At 44.9% G+C, this 24,560-nt stretch overlaps 1 protein-coding gene across 1 annotated transcript in view; it reads left to right on the top strand.

Annotated features, from left to right (window-relative positions):
- GALNS (galactosamine (N-acetyl)-6-sulfatase) overlaps nt 1-23,911 on the top strand; it is a 242,258-nt gene extending 218,347 nt beyond the window's left edge. Inside the window, exon 14 of the mRNA XM_085639221.1 lies at nt 21,793-23,911. Within this exon, the coding sequence (XP_085495347.1) occupies nt 21,793-21,879 (87 nt within the window). The 3' untranslated portion in view covers nt 21,880-23,911. The remainder of the gene's footprint in view (nt 1-21,792) is intronic.
- The last annotated feature ends 649 nt before the right edge of the window (nt 23,912-24,560 follow it).

Consider the following 24,560-nt stretch of genomic DNA (forward strand, 5'->3'; position numbering starts at 1 on the left):
GAGTAGTAGAGCGTGAGTAGTAGAGAGTAGTAGAGCGTAGTAGAGTGAGTAGATTGTGAGTAGTAGAGAGTGAGTAGTAGAGAGTAGAGAGAGAGTAGGAGAAAGAGTAGGAGAAAGAGAGTAGTAGAAATAGTAGTAGAGAGACTAGTAGAGAGACTAGTGGAGAGTGAGTAGTAGAGAATGAGTAATAGAGAGTGAGTAGTAGAGAGTAGTAGAGAGAGAGGTAGAGAGTAGAGAGAGAGTAGTAGAGAGTGAGTAGTAGAGCCTACTAGAGTGAGTAGTAGAGTGAGTAGTAGAGCGAGTAGTAGATTGTGAGTAGTAGAGAGTAGTAGATTGTGAGTAGTAGAGTGAGTAGTAGAGTGAGTAGTAGAGAGTAGTAGTAGAGTGAGTAGATTGTGAGTAGTAGAGCGTGAGTAGTAGAGAGTAGTAGAAAGTGAGTAGTAGAGAGTAGTAGAGTGAGTAGATTGTGAGTAGTAGAGAGTGAGTAGTAGAGAGTGAGTAGTAGAGAGTAGTAGAGAGAGCAGTAGAGAGTGAGTAGGAGCGAGTAGTAGACAGTGAGTAGTACATAGTAGTAGAGAGTGAGTAGTAGATAGAGAGTAGTAGAGCGAGAGTAGAGAGTAGTAGATTGTGAGTAGTAGATTGTGAGTAGTAGATTGTGAGTAGTAGCGAGTAGTATATTGTGAGTAGTAGAGAGAGAGTAGTAGAGAGAGAGTAGTAGATTGTGAGTAGTAGAGAGTAGTAGAGTGAGTAGTAGAGTGAGTAGTAGAGTGAGTAGTAGAGTGAGTAGTAGAGTGAGTAGTAGATTGTGAGTAGTAGATTGTGAGTAGTAGAGAGTAATTAGTAGAGAGTAATTAGTAGAGAGTAATTAGTAGAGAGTAATTAGTAGAGAGTAATTAGTAGAGAGTAATTAGTAGAGAGTGAGTAGTAGAGAGTAATTAGTAGAGAGTAGTAGAGCGTGAGTAGTAGAGAGTAGTAGAGCGTGAGTAGTAGAGAGTAGTAGAGCGTAGTAGAGTGAGTAGATTGTGAGTAGTAGAGAGTGAGTAGTAGAGAGTAGAGAGAGAGTAGGAGAAAGAGTAGGAGAAAGAGAGTAGTAGAAATAGTAGAGAGTGAGTAGTAGAGAGACTAGTAGAGAGACTAGTGGAGAGTGAGTAGTAGAGAATGAGTAATAGAGAGTGAGTAGTAGAGAGTAGTAGAGAGAGAGGTAGAGAGTAGAGAGAGAGTAGTAGAGAGTGAGTAGTAGAGCCTACTAGAGTAGTAGAGTGAGTAGGAGTGAGTAGTAGACAGTGAATAGTACGTAGTAGAGAGTAGTAGATTATGAGTAGTAGAGAGTAATAGAGAGTAGTAGATTGTGAGTAGTAGAGAGTAGTAGATTGTGAGTAGTAGATTGTGAGTAGTAGATTGTGAGGAGAGAGTGAGTAGTAGAGAGTAGTAGAGAGTGAGTAGTAAAGAGAGTAGTAAAGAGAGTAGTAGAGTGAGTAGTAGAGTGACTAGTAGAGAGAGAGTAGTAGAGAGGGAGTAGTAGAGAGTGAGTAGTAGAGAGTGAGTGAGTAGAGAGTGAGTGAGTAGTAGAGAGAGGCAAAGAGGTAGAGAGTAGAGAGTGAGTAGTAGAGAGTAGAGAGGGACTATTAGAGAGTAAGTAGTAGAGCGTAGTAGAGAGAGCAGTAGAGAGTGAGTAGTAGACAGTGAGTAGTACGTAGTAGAGAGTGAGTAGTAGATAGAGAGTAGTAGAGAGTAGAGTGAGTAGTAGAGAGTAGGCAGTAGAGAGTACTAGAGAGAGAGTAGTAGAGAGAGAGGCAGAGAGGTAGAGAGTGAGTAGTAGAGAGTAGAGAGGGAGTAGTAGAGAGTGAGTAGTAGAGTGAGTAGGAGAGAGTGAGTAGTGTAGAGTGAGTAGTGTAGAGTGAGTAGTGTAGAGTGTAATTAGCAGAGAGTGAGTAGTAGAGAGTGAGTAGTAGAGAGTGAGTAGTAGAGAGTGAGTAGTAGAGGGTAGTAGAGTAGTAGAGAGTGAGTAGTAGAGAGTGAGTAGCAAGCTTACATTAAAGATCTTCAGCAGGGGGAGTTACTGCAATATTTTGGTATTTATGTAGATGTTTAAAAAAAAATGCTACAAAGTCACACAGAGTCCACATTGGCCTGCCATCCTTACACCTTAATACATACATTTGCCTAATTTTGAAACCATTTTGTGTTTAGTCTGCATCAGTGCGAATGGTAATGTTGGCCAAAGCATGGAAATAACACAATCTCTTGCTGAAGCGCTGCACAGGTCAGGCCAACAGCATGAATGAAAACAGAACAAGGCACGTGCATCAATCACTAGACCGTAAAACATGGCTTAAATAAAATAAGCACCCCCATAAAAAAAATGTAAAAGACCAAAACGACAATCATCCTGGGGCAAACAATGGCATCAAGAGACTTTCAGTATTTGACCTGCAGTGAAATGTCTGCAAATCTGTTTTACGCATAAGGTACTGAATTGTGACACATAAGCACATTGTAAAGAGGGAAATGTCACACATAAGCAAAGCAAAAACTTGTCATGGTGCTTCTAGGCTACATGGACAATGACCTGCAAGCAGGTTTGTAAAATATATATTTTTTTAAGTGATAGCTTCGCCGAAAGCCATACGGTCCCATACAAATGATAGCAAATGCTATGCTTTTTCCATATAACGTAACTTCAAGAAGCCTCCAGGGAAGGGAGAATGGACAAAAGGGAAAGAGAGAATGCAACAGTGTGTAGCCCTTAGTCCCAGCTCGTTTTGAGAGAAATCTGTAATGACGAAGACACGTAGGCAAAGAATAAACCTCAAGCCTGAAAGCAATGCAATCCTCCCCAACCAACCACAGAGTAACTGCCTCAAGTGGAGCACTCGCTGTCCAGGCAACTTTGGAACATAAACAAAGTTCCACATTTCACCCCCCCTTCAAACCCAACCCTTTTCATTAAAAACCCTTTTCCACATCCGTTATTGTTTTTTCCTCACCCACTCTCATCCGTCCCTGCACACTTCAAAACCTTGCTACTTTCACATTTTCCTGCATCCGTTTTGGTGTCTGTATAGATGGATGTAAGTGTGTTGCTGTCTGTGTGCACCGATGAACGTATGTGTTGCTGTCTCTGTGAGGCATGTCAGCGTGTGGGGGGGATTATAAACAGGCATAACCTATTGGCTCTGTCAGAGCTAGTTTTAAAGGGGGAAACCTTCAACGACGCACTCTATTCATAAAGAATGGTATGTCACTATAGCCCATTCATTATTTTAACTATTGTACCTGCCACAGTTGGATCTAGCAATGCTAAATCAAATACTACAAAAACAATATGACGGAGAGAAGGCACTTAGACTAAATGGTGGGAATTTCAAATGTACTCCATTATATTTTCATGGTGGAGAGGGGTAATATAAGGGTTATGACTCGCAGGCTGGTGGCATTCTCTCTCAAATCTCAGGAAAGGTTCGGGGTAGTCACTGAAGCGAGTGTTCATAGAAGAATGAAGCATCAATAAAGTGAAACTACGCTATTTCCAGCCTGATGGCACTCAGCACGCTACCAGAAAGGAAGCGTTGTCCCTCCGTGCGTGTGAAAGCCGCCATGCGCACGAGCGTGTGGACATCATATGCGAAGAGTTGCCATGACAATGGCAAGCTTAGCACAAGATCGTGTCAGACTGTCCATAGTCCGTAGGGGCACACGCATGCTGCCTGCATTGGACAGATGGCAAGAGCAGCCATCTTTGTCCATGCAGGCGCGTGCATGCAAGCGTTGGGGAGAATCGATTCCAAAAGGTCTCTCTGACGAGACAGCGCATGCGCTGCTTTTCGCCAAGCGAGACCTAAAAAGGACAGTGTCTCTCTACATAAGCTATGTCTGCGTGTCATGTTCAGTGTTGAACCGTCCAGATGTTTCTACACTGGTGAGGTATCCCTTTGAGCTTTTGATTGGGAAAGTAGATTTGACCTCAACCCCATCCACCTCACAACAAATATAGTTGGGCATGTTCTACTTTTGGAAAGTTTTTTATGTAGATATGTCATATGGGGCATTGTGTCTCAGTTGCTGTCTCTAGAGGATTGCAAAGTTGGCAATAGTGACTCTGTAGTTGTGGTTGAGTTGGTTTGCCCATATAAGGTATTTTCTTTGGTTCAGGGGGTAGTAAACTCTTAGTAGTATTCTGTGTGGGTTCTGTTCTTTACTGCTGGTGTTGCAGGGACCCGGTGGTCTGTGTATAGTCCGGATACAGTTCTGTTGAGACAAGATGAGAGTTCAGTTGGTCTCACAGTTTTTGAATACTAGTGGTTCTTCATCCCCTTTAACACGAACTGTCTTTCTCGGCCATCGGGCTGCATGGATCTTGTCTCTCCTTAGATGCCTCTGTTCATTGAGGTGTCATAAACACACATCTGTTAGTCTGCTGTGCCTTGCAAAGGTACCAGGTTGTAAGTAATTCACTCATCTCTCTGAGCGAGAGCGCTCCTCTTCTACCAAACTGATCAGAGCTACACATTGATTCCATGATCGGGCTAGTCCCAGGCCTGAAGAAGGACCATCATCTGCAACAGTATGCTGGTGTGCAGTCTTGTGGAGGTTTAGATGAAGTACAACATACTAACTTTTGGGATTAGAATATATCCAACTTTGCACGCCCATGCTGGAAGCATTGGGGGACAACCAAACTGCTGCCTGATGGAACTGATAAGGTTGTGCATCCAAGCCTGAAAGTGCAGATAGAGCATCATGTCTGCCACAGTAAGGCTAGCAGCACTGGAGCATTTCACTGACCAGCACAGAATGGGAGGCACCGCCTCCCCCACTCAGCAGCTAACTCCAGTTTCAGGAGGGTGTCTTCAGCAGTATGGATGTGCAGACTGCCATGCCAAAAAATGACAAAAGACATCTGAAAAGGGTAACCACCATTTTGTACTAGCATGTACAAATGTCACTTGCACAACCAACCTTCATTAAATACAATGAAACGATCACGAATAACATGTGCTACACACACGCGTGCCACCCACGAGGATGCGAAGGAGGCTGGGCTCCTGGGCAGCCAAACTGGAGAGCGGCAGTAGGCAGTGTTCCCCACATGGGTGTACATAAAAAGGCCTCTACCCCTGGACTATAATGCCATCTCCTACAGCTCCTTCCATCTTAAAGCCAGGTGTGAGGAGCTCACCCTTACCTAGGTGGGGGAATGTTGGTGTGTTCCTCCTTTCAACAGAGCGAATCTCAGTTGAAGAAAAGCACAATTGAAATGAAGAGCGGTTCCAGGGGGTTTGCATGTTTTTGAGTCTGAAGAAAGTAGAGGGCAGAGCAGAAAGAACAAACACGCTAAGACAGCACAGCGTTTTCAAGCAACACAAAGGACTTTTTTCCAACTGGGCATCCCTCACAAATGAGAGTACCCCAGAGTTACTCCTCTGCAGTAGACTGACTGTCTTATGATTAAACTGTAAGAAACAATGGTCCCTATCATGCAAGTATAGGCAATGTTTTACAGAACAGCATATTAATCTGTGCAATTTTTGTAATCAAACAGTCAAAAAAACAACTAATTCAATGAAGTGCAGTGGGTTAAAAACGGGGTAGGAAATCAGCAGATTTCCATACCTCAGGCATTTAAAAACTATTTAAGTGACTTGGCAGCAAATACTTTTTTACAGAAGTCACATTATAAGAGACATCTTGTGCTCCACATAAATCAAGGCAATAGCAATTGGAGTCAAGACATACTGTGTCGACGGCGTTTCAGTCCCCACTAACGTGGGCGGACCATCATCAGGACGACTAGAATTATGCCTGAGAAAAGGCGCTGATTTCATGCGCCAACCCAGTAGGTGGCGACTGAGTCCGGGTGCCAACCCTAATCTAGTCTACAAAAACAAGAGACGATGATCATTTAAAACACAGACCGCTACCTAGGACCGGATGGTAATGAAGGGATGAGACAAGCGTCTAGTTGATGCCGGCAATGGTGCAAAACGAGAGAATCCTTACTGTGAAGGGATAGTGGTATGCCGAGGTGACTGTGGTTGTGGATCCGCGGGTCCGCAATTGGCTAAAGCTTTGAGAAGGGTCATCTGCATTCTGATAGTATGTCCTGTTTAGTGCTACATGGTGAAGTCCAGCACATGATGGAAAGCGTATATGCCCAGAAGCTGAGGGCTGTCATCATTCATAGCCATTAGGCACTTCCAGGGTTTATAATCCTTCTGGACCATAAACGTTATTCCAAACAAACAAGGTATGGAGATCCTTAAGGCGCAGGTGGTGGCTTAGCTCTCTTTGCAATTACAGCCCAGGCCTTGCTGTTGGGTTTTGTCCCATTACTGATGAAGTGTCACGCTGATCCCTATTCTTACGTTTAGTTGAGTAAGGAGAACCTCAATTCCCTTGTCAGAAGTATCCTCCTGCACTGCTGAAGGGCTGGCTGTAGTTGAGGACTGTCTGTGAAGGTGCTTGGTGCAATGCCTTTGGCAGGTCTTTAAATGCCATCTGACAATCTACGGTGCAGATACGTTTCTTTTGCTGTTTCTTGGGTGTCTGTACCAATAAAAGGTGCACCATGGTTGCATAGGGAGGCACTCATTTGTGCCAATACCCAGTTAGGTGTAAAAGGACTCTCAGTTGTGCCTAGATAGTGGGGACCGCCCAATCCAGTTCAGCTTCAATTTGGTCTTCCAAAGATCTGACCACTAGATGCTTGGTAGCCAAGTTACACCACTGAAAACTGCTAGATCTGTGCCTTCTCTTACTTTCTGGCCTTTCTGGTCAGTCTGGCCTTCCGCAGTAGAGACAAACCCTTTGGGGGTGCCCCAAGTGTCCCTTGCAGTTGACGCTGAAGACTGTGATTCTCATAGGCTACCCAAAAAGCCTCCAGTCCAGCTAACATATCATTCACCAGTCTCTGGAAGTGTCTCCAGTGCTTTACAACTCACAAGTACTTAACAACAAACCAAAGAACCCCCATAAATTTGCAGTGGAAATCATGCATTGAAACTTGATTTTTCTCCTTTGCTTTATCGGCTGGTGCAGTTTGCCAGGAGGTACATTACGGCACTCACCTTATAGACCAGCTTATGATCTCATGGAAGCAGCTGGGCATCAGTTTTGTTACCTATATCAAGACCTCAAAAGCCCATGCATGAGTACAGGCCCTTACTTAGTGTTGCTGTAGCCAGTGGACTGGTGCTTGGACTTCACGAACCATCAGAAACTCCCATGCCCGTAATCTTGACCACCTCTGCCTTAAAACATTCCTGTGCCTTTTATGACAACCTGTATGTTTTAATTTAACAAGCAAAGTGTCCACTGTGAAGATATCATGGTCACAATCTCTAGTCAGTTAGGCAGAGCCGTCCACTACTGCTTTGCCGTCTGTTGCTTGGACGTTAGCTCAGAGGTGATACTCCCTCCTCCACTGAACACTCGGTTTCTTCTGTATTTAACAGGTCGGGGACAGCGTCGCAATCTTGCAAACCTTACTCTGTGGCCACAAGTACAGCTGCCACTTCCTCCTTCCAGAGATAGGTACTGAGGTGATTTGCATGGTATTCCCTATTGGTCCCCCACTGATTCCAGTGAGAGCTACGTAGCTGACGTCACTGATTTTTTTTTAAGCACAATGTAAGGATCACACAGCATGAATCAAGGACAGCTTGGCTTCAGGATCAGGACGCCCTCACCTTCCTGGCAACCAGTAATGGTTGCTTTCTGGTCAGAATATTCTCTCTTGTGGTGTTTGCTCACAAGAAGGCTACAGAGAGCGGGGAACTGATGGGGTGATGTTAAAGGGGTCCACAGTGACTGACCTCTACTTCTTTCCAAAGGCACTGACCCTACTTCTTTCTAAGGCTCTCCCCATTGACAGATAGGTCATGACAAGAGGTTGTTCACTTCCATCACTAGGGCTCTCCTAATGCACCCATTACCCTCTTCATGGTTTTGTTAAATCTTTCCACTAATCCATCAATCTACGGATGATAGTAAGTGGTAATTCACACTGCACATCCTACATTGCCTTCATGTATGTGGACATAAAGTTGAATTGTCAGTCATAAACCTGTCTTGGGAATCCCAACACAAGGAAAAGATCCTAGTGAGAGTGCTGGCCACTTCAGTGGCAGGAGTTCTTCCCAAAGAGCAGCAGTTCTCCTCAAAGAGACCGCCTCAGCAGACCGTGTGGCATGAACTAGAGTAAATAATATATACTTGCTGAACATAAGGAGACAATTATTTATTTATTTATTTATTTTCTTTCGAGATTTTTATTGCGCAAACAAATACCCGAAGGTGTCTCGGCGCATGTGGCGGATAGAGAGACCGAGCAGCAGGCTTACTGGTTGAACAACCATGTCTTTAAGAGCCTACGAAAGCTCATCAGATTGGGGGCAGTTTTTATGGTGAGTGGCAGAAGGTTCCAAAGTTTGGGTGTGGCAACCAAGAAGCGCCTGTCTCCCCAGGTTGCCGTTCTCGTGCGAGGTACCGGAAGCAGGCAGGTGTTGGCGGATCTCAGCTGTCTCTTGGGGCTATACAACTGGAACGCTTCAATCAGAAACTTTGGACCGACGCCATGCACTACCTTATGGGCGATGCAGAGGGCCTTGAATTTAATACGGCCCTCTACTCTTAGCCAATGCAGGTGACGAATGGCTGGAGTGGTTGGCTGGCGGCGGGGGATGTCAAGAAGAATTCTTGCAGCCGCATTCTGTATGGACTGCAACTTAGATAGAACGAGTTTCTGAGTATTAAGAAAGAGGGCATTCCCGTAGTCTATTTTGGAAAACACTAGGGTGGAGACCAGGGTCTTCCCAGCTGAGGTGGGGAGGTAAGGCAGTATTTTCCTAATTTTCTTTAGAATAAAGAACGCAGATGACACAACCTTGTTGACATGAAGGTTAAATGACAGCTTGCTGTCAAAAATGACTCCCAGGTTTCTAGCCTTTTTAACTGGGACAGGTGGAGAGCCCAGCTGGTTAGGCCACCAAGTGGAAGACCAGTCCGGGGAGAGTTTACCAAAGGTCATGACCTCGGTTTTGTCTGAGTTAAGCCTCAGACAATTGGAGGACATCCAGGTACTGACAGCAAGCATGGCCCTTTGAAAATTAGCTGCCACCGCTGGGCCGTCCTTGTGGATCGCCAGAACCAGTTGGGTGTCGTCTGCGTAAGATGTAAGTCACAACCCATGGGCCTTTATTGCCCTCGCTAAGTCTGTTACATAGATATTAAATAGCGTTGGACTTAGCGAGGAACCCTGTGGGACTCCACAGGGGAGTGCGGAGACAGGAGAATAGAAGTTACCCAACTTCACTGTCTGGGTACGGTTGGCCAGAAAAGATGAAATAAGATCTCTAGCCGTACCGTTTATCCCCAGGGCTGTGACACGGTCGACCAGAATAGCATGGTAGGCCGTGTCAAAGGCTGCGGACAAGTCCAGAAGGATCAGGACAGCCGCACCTCCCTGGTCCATAATGGCTCTGATCTCGTCTGAGGCCTTTATTAAAGCGGTCTCAGTTCCATGCCCTTTCCTAAAGCCAAACTGCGTTTCGTCGAGAAGTTGGTAAGTATCGACGAACTCTGAGAGTTGTTTGTTCATCAGAGATTCGCATATTTTGGCAGGAAAGGGGAGACACGCTATTGGTCTATAGCTGGCCAGAGCTGTGGGGTCCATGGAGGGTTTCTTCAGAAGAGGTTTGATCACGGCCTTCTTCCAAGGATCTGGATAGCGACCAGTTTGGAATGCGGTGTTACAAATTTTCATGAGTGGATGAGAGGTCACCTCGCTGAGGTTAGCCATCACTGAGGGAGGACAGGGGTCTAAGGGGGAGCCAGACTTGGTAGTAGAGATGAGTCTGCTGATTTGATCTTGCGTAATGGGAGCAAAGGAAGAGAAAGGATCATGGTCAGTGGCTGATTCTTCACCACTGCAGACTCTGGATCTTGTCCCTACGTTCCCTGCAAAGGATGAGTATATATCTGCCACCTTAGTAGTGAAAAAGCTGGACAGAGCATTACAAAGAGACTGAGAGGGTTCAACCCCAGGTCCCGTAGAGGGGGTGGACAGAGTAGTGACCACTGAAAACAATTCTCTAGCAGAGTTCCTGGCATTCTCGATTAGAGCCGAGAAAAATGCACTTTTTCGGGCAATGATAGCCTTTTTGTATATTGTCAGGGCGTCTTTGTAGGAATGCTTGGCTATGGGGCAGTAAAGTTTCCTCCAGCGCCTTTCTAAGTTCCTGCAGTGTTGTCGGTGGAGCCTAAGCTCTTCGGTGTACCAAGCCACCGATGGGGATATTCTGTTAGGTCGCATAAGCTTCTCCGGGGCCACCTGATCAGCAGCGTTCCGAATCCAGTCTTGGAAGTCGGAGGCTGATAAAGCGGGATTGGCTATCCCCATAGGAGAGGATAGTGTCAGGATATCTACCATCTGATGGATATCCGCATTTTTCCAAGCACGGGTCCCTAACCTAATTCGTGGCCTGGACGGGGGAGGGTTAGCGTGCCGGGTATGGATCCCAAAGATAATGGCCCTGTGATCTGACCACGTAAGAGGAAGAATATCCAATACAGAGATGTCTGAGTTGTTGGTGAACAGGCCATCTAGTGTGTGCCCCGCCTGGTGTGTAGTTCCCTTCACCAATTGTTGAAGTCCTAAGGTTAGGAAATCAGCAGTGAGTTGAGTGGTTTCGTGGTTGCCCTGTTCTTCCAGAGGGAAGTTAAAATCTCCTAATATCATGTATTCCAGCGAACTTATGATGTGATCATTAAAATCAGAAAGTGTGGCAAGAAAAGAATTTCGGGGCCCGGGAGGTCGATATAGCAAAATTCCCTTGAGGGCTTGTTTATAATTAATATTAATAGCAAAGGTGGCTGCTTCACAGTTAGTGGACTGTATAGGATCGAGTGTAGTGCGGTACAGATTCTTATAAATAATGGCAAGTCCACCACCTCTTCCTATATGTCTGTCATGCCTAATGACACTATAGCCCTCAGGGGTTGCCAGGCAGAAGTCCGGTCCTGAACCAGCATCTCCCCAGGTTTCGGTGGCAAAAAGGAAGTCAAGATCATGGGCGAGAATAAATTCGCTGATCTGTAAGCTGTGACATGGAAGGGAGCGCGTATTAATGAGCGCTGCTCGACAACCATGGGGTTGAGTGATGTGCAATTCATGAGAAAGTGTATTGCTAGGGGGGTCTGAGGCTGAGGAGCCAGGCAAACGAGGTTGCGGAAGTTGGTATTGACACCCAGGGCAAGGAATGGGGGTAACGCCCACTGCAGTGGAAAGAGGCCGAATGATACAATGTCGGTGGGAGTGGCCAGGGTTCAACTGTCTTAGTTGCAGGGAAGAATAACGCACTAGAGGGCCAGGGGTTATGGCCCTGGGCCGAGTCCGGTCGCGGGCGGGCGCAGACGGGCTTGGCTTAGGCGCGGCTTCGGCGCGCCCACTGCGCCAGCCCGCTGCGCCGTCTGGCCATGCTGCAGATTATATAGGGTGTGATATTGATGTCGTTTGCACAGTCTAAAGAGCATTCCCGCCACAGACGGGGATACCTTTTTCCTCCCAACTTCCCACTCAGATGGCCACTTGGACATGTTTGGCAGAACCGGGTTCGAATGAGGGAATGCAACTATTTACTTGTTCTCCTGACCCTATTTTGTCCTACCACATGTACATCATGGGTCAACTGCACCTGTAGGTTCCTGCACAACTAGGGAACACCTAGGCTCTTGCGAGACACAGAACCAGGATCCGTGATCTCACTGTAGAGCACCACATCTTCCGACTCCACCTTGAAGCACCCAGCAGCTTCATCTTTGGCACCTTCCCAGCCATCTTCCTTTCTTAGGAGCTTCCTCTTAAGAGTGACCTAGCCCTAACTGTGCCAGGTCACTGTACAACATGCAGTCCATGTTGAGGTCATCTCTGACGTTCACTCTGATCCACTGAAGGTGAGGGAGGTGGCTCCCTCACATGGTAGGCTGCGTTTGTAACCCTCTGCTGTCCACAGTTGGAGGCAATGCTGGGTGTTGGTAGGTATCTTGGAAAGCACTCCAGGGTCTGCCTCTCTTAATGCAAGCACATTGCAGCCAGTTGCACCGATCAACTGGCGTGTTCCTGTTCGAAGTGGGAGAGGATGTTGCCTCTTTGGGAAATTGAAGTTGAGCGCTGCACCTTGCCGGGTCAGGTCCTCCTGGTGCGGCCCATCATGCTACATCGAAAGCAAGTGATGTACTTACTCGTACTCCCCTTAGGGCCATGATGGAAAGACGCCCTCCCCCTGGAATTTTTCACAGGCTTCTGGCTATGCAGCTGTAGATCCCTGACCCTTACAGCTTATACTTGGTATGCTGTGCATGGATGTTTCTCCTAAACCTGCATTTGCAGAGGGTCACCACTGCAGATGATCTGCATGCCTAGCGTCGAGATTGAAAGGAATTTAAAGTATATTGATTCTCAGTGAGGAGGGGATGTGATACTCCTGTCATCAGTGGAGGAGGCAGGGCCCAGGGCACGAGCAGCTCTGCTACATGTTTAACTCTTCAAATCTCGGGGCAAGGATCTTTCAACAGAGGATGGAGGTGGTTGTAAGATTGTAGGTGTAATGAAGAGGTTTTACCAAATGTTAGGTTTAATATCTGTAACTTGGAATATGCTGTTGCAGCAAATGAGGGATTCAGGATCAGCTTGTGGTTGTGTGACAGATCATTCCATCTTAGGTTTCTTTGGGCCCGATGATATTTTGAGTCGTGTATGATTCCCCGATTTCTGAAGGCTGGTTCAGTTCGTCCTCTAGTTCTGTCCGCTTATATCACCCAAAACTGACATTTATGAAGTGCAATTCTCGTGGTTATAAAAGACATCTAAACTTCCTCAGGAAGAAGAGACTTGGTATGGCGTCATCAAGAGGAGACTGATCAGACGGGTATCTATTGTCTGAGACAATCGTATTGTGAATGGCCACCAGAGGGCATCATAACACCAGTAATTGAACTCCTAAAACTGTAAAAATTATGTTTGCGCTTAGTTGTTCAAAGTCGGCGTAAGCAATGCTCTAAAGTCTAAACTAAAAGTAGGGGTGTGATGGAAGAATGGATGAGGCTATTTTTGAGTGGATGTTGTAAAGCGATAAGAGTTTTTTTTATTGGACTATGGAAGTAATTCTAATCTTATATTGTGCAAACTGAATGTATGTTTTTAATATGATCAAAAAAATAACTTGTAGCTAGATGGAGCTTTGGTTGGTGGGGGTGTTTTTTTCGTGCACAGTGCATAAGTTTCACAACATAAGAGAAGTTATTGTTTTCTGACGCTTGAAGTGTTGGCAATGAGTCTCAACGGTGGCTGCATCAATTGTCCTGGAAAACAAGGTCTGGCATAGATAGCTTGTATAATAGGATACAGGGGAATGCCCTTGACAGCACCTCAAAACCTGAACCCACCACCTTCGGTTCAGGAAACGCCTGAAGACAGATCTTGTCACACTCGATTTCTAATTATCTTTCCCTCAGATTAGGGATCGCTGTCGAAGAAGATGGGTTGGTGACTCCACCTTTCCGAGAGGATGCTAATATAATACTGTTAGGGATCGAGTTAATCAAAATAACCGGTGTCTATTCCACCTATTGCTCATTATCACGAGATTTAACTCAATTCTTTATTTAACCGTACCTTTTATTTTCAATTATATTTGGCAATCAATATACACAAAAAAGGTGAAAAAATAAGGTTTGTAAAAGATCACTACATCTCCCAAAATGCTTTGCGGTTTGTTACAAACAGGAAATGACCTAATGCAGCTTTAATGTATTTAATTGGCTGGTTTGAACATCGTAATTATGATCGTGACCAAGGTCTCTGTGTAGACCGAAACGCGTAGATTAGGTTTTCACCCTGTGAAAAGGAGTAAGAGAATTAAAGTCATCTTTGTAAACCCCTCGTGAGTGCGATCCAACTTTCTTTCTGGGAAAGGAACTTGTAAAATTGATTGCGGTTGGGCTCCGCCGCGGGCTCCTGCACCATCAGAGAGCGCCGGATATCCAGCACAACTGATATATATATATCCGTGCTTGAAATGGAAAAATAGAAGTGCAGGTACTCTCCAATTAAAGGTATAGCCTTTCTCTTGAGAAATGCCGGTACTCTCCCGCTCAAAATAAAAAAGTGCCGGTACTCCGTACCGGACAGTACCGGCCCATTTAAAGCACTTATATATTAATGTGTCCGTCTGTAATGCAACTGGCGCTCATGTAAAGCGCTCAGATCGGGTCAAGTTCGCGCTATCTCAAACTGCAAAAAAAAAAAAACAATGTTCACTGCTGTCTGCTCTAGCACTCTGAAGCAATGACAAGGTAACAAGACTTTCATAAAACTGATATATAAATAAATATTCCTAGAGAGAAGCCTAGGGAAGGAAGTGGGAAACCACGTCTTATGTCCTGCAGAGGAGAGTTTCCGCTGCTTTGCAGTGTGCCACACTGCACATCACTGTTAACTTGGCGCATTGATCCTGTTTTCTGCAAATGAATACCTAGCAAAAATGTTGATTGTTCAGGCATTTTTATAAGAAAAGCTTTCATTAAAAGGACTGAGTGCCTGTGCTGATTATTTTTCCCAGTATGTAGACGCGTAGAACCAAAATACATTTTGAACCTAAAATGCCTACATTTATTCAGCTACTCATTCAGGTGAAAAAAGCGCCTGGAACGTGGCGGTGACAGAAGGGTATTCTACCAGGGGGTGACAGAAGGGTATTCTACCAGTGTTAGAGGCCCAGGCCTGAAGGCAAAACACGCACTGCAAGTTCCACCTAAAATGATTCAGAAGACTGTTTGTGTTTATTTATTCTGCGTTCACAGTTCCAAGAGAAATGGCGGACCAGAGACAGTAGCGGCTCAGAAGGAAACTCCTGGCAGTGCCCTCCAGGACTAATTGCTAGCTGGTGGGAAAGCTGTTTAGACTTCTCCCTGCCAACCAGGGTCATCTCCTCACTTACTTACCATTGGCTGGTCCTCGCACTGCCCATGATTCACATCTCCTCACACATGCCCATCAGTAGGTATTTCACACTACTGGTCACTGCCCTCTACCCACTGACTCTCGGGCCGCTTAGTCACTACCAACCAGTGCCCGATCCTCATACTGCCTCCCAGGGACAGCTCCTTGCACTGCCCATAGATGCCAGCTCTTTATTCTGGCCCCCAGGGGCAGCTCCCTACACTGCCCATAGATGCCAGCTCTTTATTCTGGCCCCTAGGGGCAGCTCCATACACTTCCCATAGATGCCAGCTCTTCATTCAGCCCACCAGTCACTGCTCCTCGCACTAACCCCCACAGCCTGCATTTTACATTGCCAAGTGATGCCCGCTTCTCACAGTGTCCACCAGTGCAGGCTACTCACCCTTTCAAGTGACTACCACTTGCACTTCCCACCATGACTACTGCTTACACTACCCATATATGCTACCTTCTCAAACCTATAAACAGTGCTAACTACTTGCATTGCACATGAGAACGAGTATTACATAGTGCAAAATTCATCCACTGACCACTACCAGCCCCTCACAGTTTCTATTTGTGTCAGATTTCCATTACTCCCAACTTCCAGCACTGCACACCATTTGCATCACCTTACCCACCAGTACGTTATTCTTACAGTGCCCACGAATTCCGTGTCCTCACAGTGCCCACTGGTACCTGCTTCAAAACTTTGTATGCTCTGTTTGTTCCCAACACAACACTGCCATCTAGTGGCACGTTATCAAACTATACTAACCAGAGGCATTTTCTAACAATGTCCACAAATGCCTGCTCCTCACCCTGCTCATTATTGCCAACTGCTCACAAGTTCAGGTTACTTACAGGGTCCATTCTTGCCAGTCCCTCAGACTGTCTGCCACTGCTTCTCACACTGTCCACCAGTTCCTACTTTCCACTCTGCTTGCCAGTACGGACTCCCCTACAGAGGTAGCTTCGTAACACTGCCCATCGCTACCCATCTTTCACACTGCCAAGAAGTGCCAGCTTCACGTTCTGGGCACTGGCATGTCCTCACGTGCCAGGCAGGGCTAACTCCTCTCCTTACCCACACGTTCATTGCTTTACCTATCAGTGCCAGCTCTTCACACAGTGTAATGGAGCCTGCTCTCCAGAGAGCTCCCCAGTGCCTGTTTCCTGAAAGTCCACTCGTGCCAGTTCCTTACTGGGCCCTTACCGTACACTGAATCTTACTGGTGTCTTGCGTGCAGTGTCCCGGCACTGGAAGCTGATGGGGCAGTTTAGACTTCATGACCCCTCAGTTTTATCCTCTTCACTGAGAAAGCCCAATTATACTGCTTGTGATAAACATCTCCCATGAGTGCTTCACTCCATCCATGTCCTTACATACATTTATCTGCTTTTTATGACATTATACGTCTCACTCCATTACTCTTACTCTCTTACACACTCCCCCTCTTACTGTCGTTCTCCCCCTTTAACATTATCCTTCTTTCTCTCTCCACTCTCCTTTTGTTTTTTGCTTGTAAAGCGCCCGAATCACCCCCAGAGGGGTATCTCCGGACTATGGAGGATCTGCAGAAGGCCAAAGGGAGAGCAAATATTTAGAACAGTGCAGTTTTGAGGAGCCTTCTAAATTGAAGGTGATCTGGGCATTTCCGGAGATAAATGGGGAGTTGATTCCAGTAAAAGGGGGCTAGGTGAAAGAAAGCCTTCCCACCCAAGCATGGTTTTTTCAAACTCGGTACAAGGAGTAGAGTTTTAGCTCCTGAGCGTAAGGGTCTGGGTGGCAGATATTGATTGAGTTTTCCTGCAAGATAGCCAGGACCTTTACCGTTTAATGCTTTATGCACAATACAGCATACCTTAACTCATATCTTGATCATATCCTGTTAACTGTTTGCATAAATAATCCATTTCACTCTTCCTCTCTTACCTCTAACCCTCTGCATTCCTACCCCTCCCCTTTTTGCATCCTCTCCTTCCATTTGTTATGTCTTCTGGTATTCCTCTATCTCCTTTTCTGTCCATCTCCTCTCATTTACTCTCCTGTTAGGAATGCCCTGCTCTGAACTGTCTTTTGGCCAACTTTCACATAGAAGGAGAGACATGCGTTTCGTGTTTAAAGTTATCCTTCTGAGGTTGTTAACTTGACGTGTGAATATTGCACAAGTTACTTTACCTTTGTGTTCCGTGCAGCATGCACTCTCCAAGTTCATTTTTCATCTTGGGTGAAAAGAACAAGCACAATTCAATATGTTTCCATTGATTGCAGCCACAGGGAGTTGTACAAGTGGTGTTGCTAAGTGTCCAGCTTTGTGGCAGTTCCATAAGTTTCAAGCTTCATTTTGACCTGGAGAAAGTAGGGATGAAAGCTGAGCTTTGTGATCCTGGAGCTAGATCATGAAGGTGTCCTGTTTGAGTGGGCAGTGTCAAAACAGATCTATGCACCTGTTTTTCCTGAAGTGTCGCTGTCTACAGCAAATATGAAGAAATTCAGAGCAGTCATTTCCACTTCATGTTTCTGAGCTGTACTGTCTACAGGCCAGAAACAAACTTGTAGGTTTTCCGAGGTGTGTGGTAAAAGTAGCACAGTTGAAGTTAAAACAGGTGCATGAAGCCCTTCTGTATGAGGGGATGTGGCTCATATAGGCAGGCTTTTCAGACCATCATATAGTAAACCTAGGAAAAGAAGTGTTGGATGAAGTGATGTTTGAGAGGACATTTAGTCTGGAGTCATCCATATGCACAATGCTCTTTGTTGCCACAGTACTGATACCAGAGCTGTGAGAAAGCAAAACTTTGTAACACTCTCAGTAAACGATGGTGATATCATAGGGGTGGGATGTATGATAGTACATCGCAAACCATTACAACGCGGGCTTTTAGCACGCAGTTTCCACATCGCAAAGACTTTTACTTCGCACGATTTTCCACCGCATGGTGTTTCAACGCCAATGTTGTTTACCCTATAGCACAATCCATTATGACGCATACAGAAATATCGCACGCCATTACAACGCGCAATGTCTTCTCTTTTTGGCTCATAAACTCCCTGGAATTAGGCTGCAGCGAAACCTGGGCGTTTTGTGTGGTGGGGTTGTCTTGTAATAGCGGTACATTTACCTTACAATGTGTATTGTGGTTTCTATCGGGCCAAGATCTTCGCGATTCCCAAATGGACTTGAAAGAATTCTCTCAGGAAATCAAATTTAGCACCTGTGGTCACAGGTTTTTTATGGAGCCCAGCGCTTTATCTTGTATATTGATGGGAGTAAAATGATAAAGGTGGCACTTTATTAAAGGATTGCACTCTTACATGCTTTGCAAAATGTATCATCTTTGGAGACAGTAATAAAAACAAGCATTTACAATGCTATATGTCTCGCATCTGCATCTAGATGTGCGATCTAAAAAATGTAGTGCTATTGCCACATCAGAACAATGCCGTGACCTTCGTTAATGCAGGTTATTTTCCGTAACTAGTGCCACACTAAGCCGATCGATGTTGGCCCACATGGCATGAAACGCTGTTTTCAACGAGACACCGGAAGTGGTTTCATTTACACCATGACGTGTGCAGGTGGTAGTTGAGTTGTCTCTCTTGTGCCACCTCTCGCTTTACGTACAACTAGTTGCTCGTTCCATCCAGTTTTGCCAGTGAGGACCCCGTACAATCTGCTTTTCTGCGCCCTAGATATTAAAGCACAAGTTCTGAGGGGGGGCTACATCTATTTTTCAAGCTTTTCTTTCAATATTGAGTATCATTTTCTCTTGTGGACTAAGTGTTATCGCCCCTTCCCTGTGACTGCTCGGATATGTGTAAAATACCGCCCACAGTTCAAACAACATTTCACGCATGGCCGCCTCACCGAGAGGTGGGATTAACATGCGTGACAGATCAGTTTATGGCAGCACAGCAGTGCTGGTGGTAATTCATTTTGAGGTCCTTGGTTTCGGGGCACAATGTTCCTGTGCGTCACTGCGTGTTTGCGATCCATCCACCCATCCATCATGCATTTACCCATCCATCCATCATGCCCCTATTCACCCATCCATCCATCCACCCACCCACTCACCATCCATCCATCCATCCATCCATCATCCTGTCACAATTTTACACATCCATCCATCCACCCATCCATCATGCATTTACCCATCCATCCACCCATTCATCCATCCACCCATCCATCATGCATTTAGGCATCCATCCATCCATCATGCCCTCACTCACCCATCCATCCATCCACCCACTCACCCATCCATCCATCCATCCATCCAGCATCCTGTCACAATTTTACACATCCACCCACCTATCCATCCATCATGCATTTACCCATCCATCCACCCATCCATCATGCATTTACCCATCCATCCCACTTTTCTCCTTCCATCCCTCCATCCAGCATCCTGTCACAATTTTACACTTCCATCCATCCACCCATCCATCATGCATTTACCCATCCATCCACCCATCCATCCATTCACCCATCCATCATGCATCCAGCATCCTGTCACGGAAGGTGTAAAAGTCCTAATTTGCCATTCGTGCGTAAACGTGTCAAAATATATTGGTGAGCATCTTTCTTGGCGGGGTGCGGGGGGTTTGGGGGGGGTCGTAAAAGCCGCCATTTGTGCGTAAACGTGTCTAAATATATTGCCGAGCATCTTTCTTTGGGGGGGGGGGGGGGGGGGGTGCATATGTCCCTACGGCCTTCTCTAAATATATTATTGAGCATCTTTCTTTGGGGGGTGCATATGTCCCTACGGCCTTCTACTACAGGTGTGGGTCGGGGGGGGGGGGTCGTAAAATCGCATCTCTCTTTTTTTTGTTCTACACAGGGAACATGGTCTCCACGTTTGGAGGTGATCCGTTTGCCTTTCCATCCTCTTTGCTGGAGTCTACCTCTAACGATTCCCAGGGTGACAAAGGGTCGGTTCAAAGTTTGTTAAAAAACTAGTGAATCCTTGTTCTGTCCACTCCTCAGGTCTTGTACATCCATTTACACATGCGAGGCTTCTTTTTATACAGGGTGTCAAAGGGTCGGTTCAAAGTGTGCGATTGTTCACAAATGAGCACGTTTGTGAATCCATTTACACATGCGAGGCTTCTTTTTGTGCATTTCTGTCTGTAACTATAATCGTGTCAATAACATTACATGCCGAACAAGCGCTGCTGCCACCACTATTAATCCATTGCTTGCGTTTTAAACGGTAGCGATGTAAATGTGCATGCGCATTAATAGCATGCGACCTAAAAGCACGCGTGTCAAGCCTCCTGCGATGTAAAAGCCGCGTTGCGATGGCAGCGCGTGAAAACGTAGTCGTTGTAATGGGTGTTTCCCATAGGGGTGCTGCTTTCCCTGGACTGAGACCCTTCTCTGAGTTCAGCTGCAAACCTGCTTGCCACTACACGGCAACCTGCAGTGTACAGTGAGCTGAAGCCACATGGGGTAAGCAAGGCTCCCAAACTGTAAATGGAGTAGGTCCTAGGAGTCCAGGGAACTTCAAGTCATGGGCATAGTAAATGGCTTACCATGGTCTAAGTGGGATACAGTGGGATCATCCATCACTGAAAAGACCATACTGGTAGTTGCTGCAATTTGTCCAGAAGAGGGCAAAGCTGTAAATATGCAGCAAAATCTGGTGTTCTCTAGTTTCTACTAAAAAGCAAATATTCATTTTGGTGGTGTTTTATTGGTTAAATAATCTGGTTTAACAGAAATCTGGTAATCCTACCTACAGTGTTTGTACTTTCATGCTGTAATGTACATGATGTGGCACGACAGGCCTTATATCAGCACTTTATTATTGTTACAGTTTGTTTTGGTATTCTACGTAAAATGTACCAATAAATGTCTGATTAGAATTAATTATAGTGTAGATCCCATTGTTATGGGATCTATTATGCATTTAACTGTTGCAAGACCATTTAGACCAGGGGTGTCCCGCAACAGATAAGGAGGGCAAGAAACATGCTAGATTTTCACAATAACCACTGACTATGTAAAAAGTTTCCTGTTGGATTTATTACACTTACATTTATTGTTTGTGGTGTCCCTGAAAATCTGCCATAGATCTGACCGTAGTGGACTTATGTTGGACAAACTGGCTTAATATTGACCAAAAATACACAATGGGACCAAATAAAGACAATTAAAGGGGCTTTACGTACCAGCAGCCATTTTGGGTTCTTTAACGGCAGAAAAAAAAACATGCGCACACCCGGTCTCATTGGGGCCGCTGTAGCATCTTGACACACAAGTGCACGTGGTAATGCATGAATCTGTATACATCATAGCAATGAGGATATTTTCCACCACCATTTTGTTTTCTTTTTGCCAGTGTTGAAGAGCATCAGAACAAATGCAGTGGTGAAGCCAAAGGAACGGTTCCTTTGACTCTGTTAATGTTTGTCTCTATCATGCATTAAACACACACCAGAAATATTGTAATGTGACCCTGACAGGTGAACCACTAGTGTATGGATTGTGTGGTGTAAATATAGCACATGTTAATTGAAAGCAGAAAGATCCAACGAAGATCATTTGAGGTTAAATTGTGAGATGTCCTCATGAATGACGTGGGATGCCACTAAAGTGGAACATCTGGAACAACAGAATATTCTAGCAGTGGGCCCAGAAAGAAAACAAAACTGATTAATGGCTGAAACATGAGTAGGGTTTATTGAATCTCCAAAACAATAGGCAGATGTGCAAAGTCTTTGTTGTGTTATTGACATTTAAAAGTATTCATTTTTGTTTTTTCTTCTTTTTCTGTTTTTCACCTGGCAGAATTGGTCTCCTCCAGGCTGTGAGAAGCTGAACAAGTGTTTGACTCCTCCTGCGTCCAAGCCCTGGAAATGCAGTTGGCCCCACTGACTTCTGCTAAAACTAGAATAGCTTGGTGGAGTGATGGTTTTGAATCATGCGGCATTAGTGCCGGGGTCATCTGCTGACTTTCTGGCTAGCTTTCCTTCAAAGTCTCCTCTGCTTCCCTTTTACCCCCTGTGTTGGGACCATCAATCAGTGCCCACTTTCTCATTGTCTTCTTCCACAAAAGGTTATCCAGAAATTCAAAGGTAACTTTTAATTAAATACTCCAGATGTGTTCTTTAGAACAGAAGGTGCATTCATCAGAAGGGCGGCATCCACGTCTATCACCAAGGAGTTCACAAACATTAAAAGGAAGTCCATAAATAAGGAGACAATTCAGTGAATTCGGTTCACCATGCTGGAAGCACAACGAGTCACATGAGCCTTTTGAACAGAGTTAGAAACATGAGTTTCTTTCTGGGTTTTTTAGGGGAACACATTTTTAATTAAGTAGACAAATGTTACCTTTAAATCTGTTATCGAACAATCCAATGGCTTTCAATGAGAATATTTTATGAAAAACCTATGTTTTCATTCTTTTTCCACACTCCTCTCTTTTGGTTTATGGAAAACATTTCAAAAGCAGTTGTAGAAAATAAACAGAAAATTACAAGATCAAATAAGAAGAAAATTCAAATAATAATCACCATATAAAGGTGTGTGCACAGTGATGCATAGCTTTTAAACGTCCTCAGACAAGAAACGAAAGCATCAAGTGTAATAGGATTAGAGTAATTCATTATAACTTTCACAGTTTATATATCTGTTAAATCACTCAAAGAGACCAGAAGATTGGTTAAAAATATACCACACAATTTGGAAAAAACATACAGCGCCCCAAACACTTGTTCGTGTCTCGTTGCCTAATTTAGAATAGTGTAAAAGCACATTTGAGTGGGTCAAGGGGCTTTTATCTAAGGTGCCCAAATCGATGCACACACATTAATTCATTTTGTTGCAATCACAAAGTTCATACTTTTAGCTGTCTGCTCATAGTCCGTGTTTAGTTGTGAACTTGTAGTTCATCTTATTAGAGAAACAAAGAATTTGATGGCATAAGACGAGTGGCAGACCTTTCCCATCCGTCCATTTGGCAACAGACCCTGCACAGCCCTCTTTGAAGCAATGTTCTTTGTTATTCAGATCTGTGTATGACGTGAACACTACCCTTTGTATGACTTTAGCAGTGCTTCATTTGTGCCGGTGTTAGCAAGTGATCGGCACCGGTACCCACTTAAGGGAACTAAGGCTTGTTTATGTTTTATCACAGAATTTGACCCACAGCAAGAGACAGGACGGCAGAAAAGAGAGAAACCAGGTGAAGGAGAAAGGTAGGAAAGCAATGGGAAAGGGAGAAAGCAGTGATGAAAAAACAGACAAGAGTAAGACACTGGGACAGGAATTATACGATGGTGGAACAAATAGGCATGTGATAGACTACAAATGTGAATGCATTACAGCCTGGCTGCTTGAACTGACTGTAGTCCAATGTACATCTTGTTACAGTAATCCAGCCTGGCCAAGATACAAGCAGATACTATTGACCGGCGAACTGTTCTCGTGAGAAAAGTAAAAACATGTTTCAAAGTTTTCAGCAAGGAAAAAACATTTTTAAGCAACCAAGCTAATCCGGTGGTTAAAGGGCAGGTTTCAGTTATTACCCCCAGAGATTTTACCTTGGTAGCATTGGTAGATTTCCTGTTCTGGTGTCCCACTTGAGGTTTGGCGTCTTCCCAGAGTTGTATGTATTGCTTTACTTATAAGGAGCAGTACAACCTCAGAGCACCTGCGACTATGGGACTAAAAAAGATTGCAGCTAGAGCGGCCGCAATCTCTGCATAGATTAAAAATGTCATTTTGGTCAACTTGAATGAGACATCAACTACAACACACAACAAGTACAGAGTGCTCGAGACCTGCCTTGAATCCTTAGTCTTGTCTAAGAATTACCGCTGCAACATTCGTTATTTTTTACAATGTTATTGTTTAAGATGAGTGAGTGTTTACATAATAATAATCAGTTTTTTATATAGCTCTTCATACTTCATACGTCATCTTTTGTAGGACTGGATTCCACGCTATTGCCACTTCTGTGTGCTCAAATAACAGGTGTTAATATTACCTATTTTGTGGTACTCCTTGTGCTTAATTTGTAAAAAAAAAAAAAAAAAAAGTGCCAGGGACCTGGTCAGGAGGCCATCGCAGCTTGCACCACCAATTGCCCCTGCCAGCGCTACCAAAGACAGTACCTACAGAACTACCAGCCATTACACTGCTGCAAGTTTTGCAATTCCGACTGTTAGAAGCCGCCCAAAGCTATAAGAATGGCTTGGGCGATGGGTATTGGTTGTTTTTACTGTATATTGAACTAACAAACAACTGTTGTTCTGCTCCTCTTTGAATTACACAAACAGCACCACAATGTGGCAGCTGTCTTAAGTGCCTGTGTTTACAATTAAGTGACGGTGCCGAACACCGGAAACCACCTGCTCAAATTCAGCACTGGACTTAACAGATCTCGGAAGTCGGCTTTGCACAGATTGAAACTCCCTGACATACGCCACCATGTAGCATTCCCAAAGTTGATGAATGTCAACACAAAGGCAAGGACCAGTAAATCTAGGCCCAAGAGGTGAAGATGGGGCACAAACCGTCTGTGTCCTCAAACAGAAAATCTCAGTGCTGAC

The sequence above is a fragment of the Triturus cristatus genome, chromosome 12, assembly GCF_964204655.1.
Source record: "Triturus cristatus chromosome 12, aTriCri1.1, whole genome shotgun sequence".
NCBI lineage: Eukaryota > Metazoa > Chordata > Amphibia > Caudata > Salamandridae > Triturus > Triturus cristatus.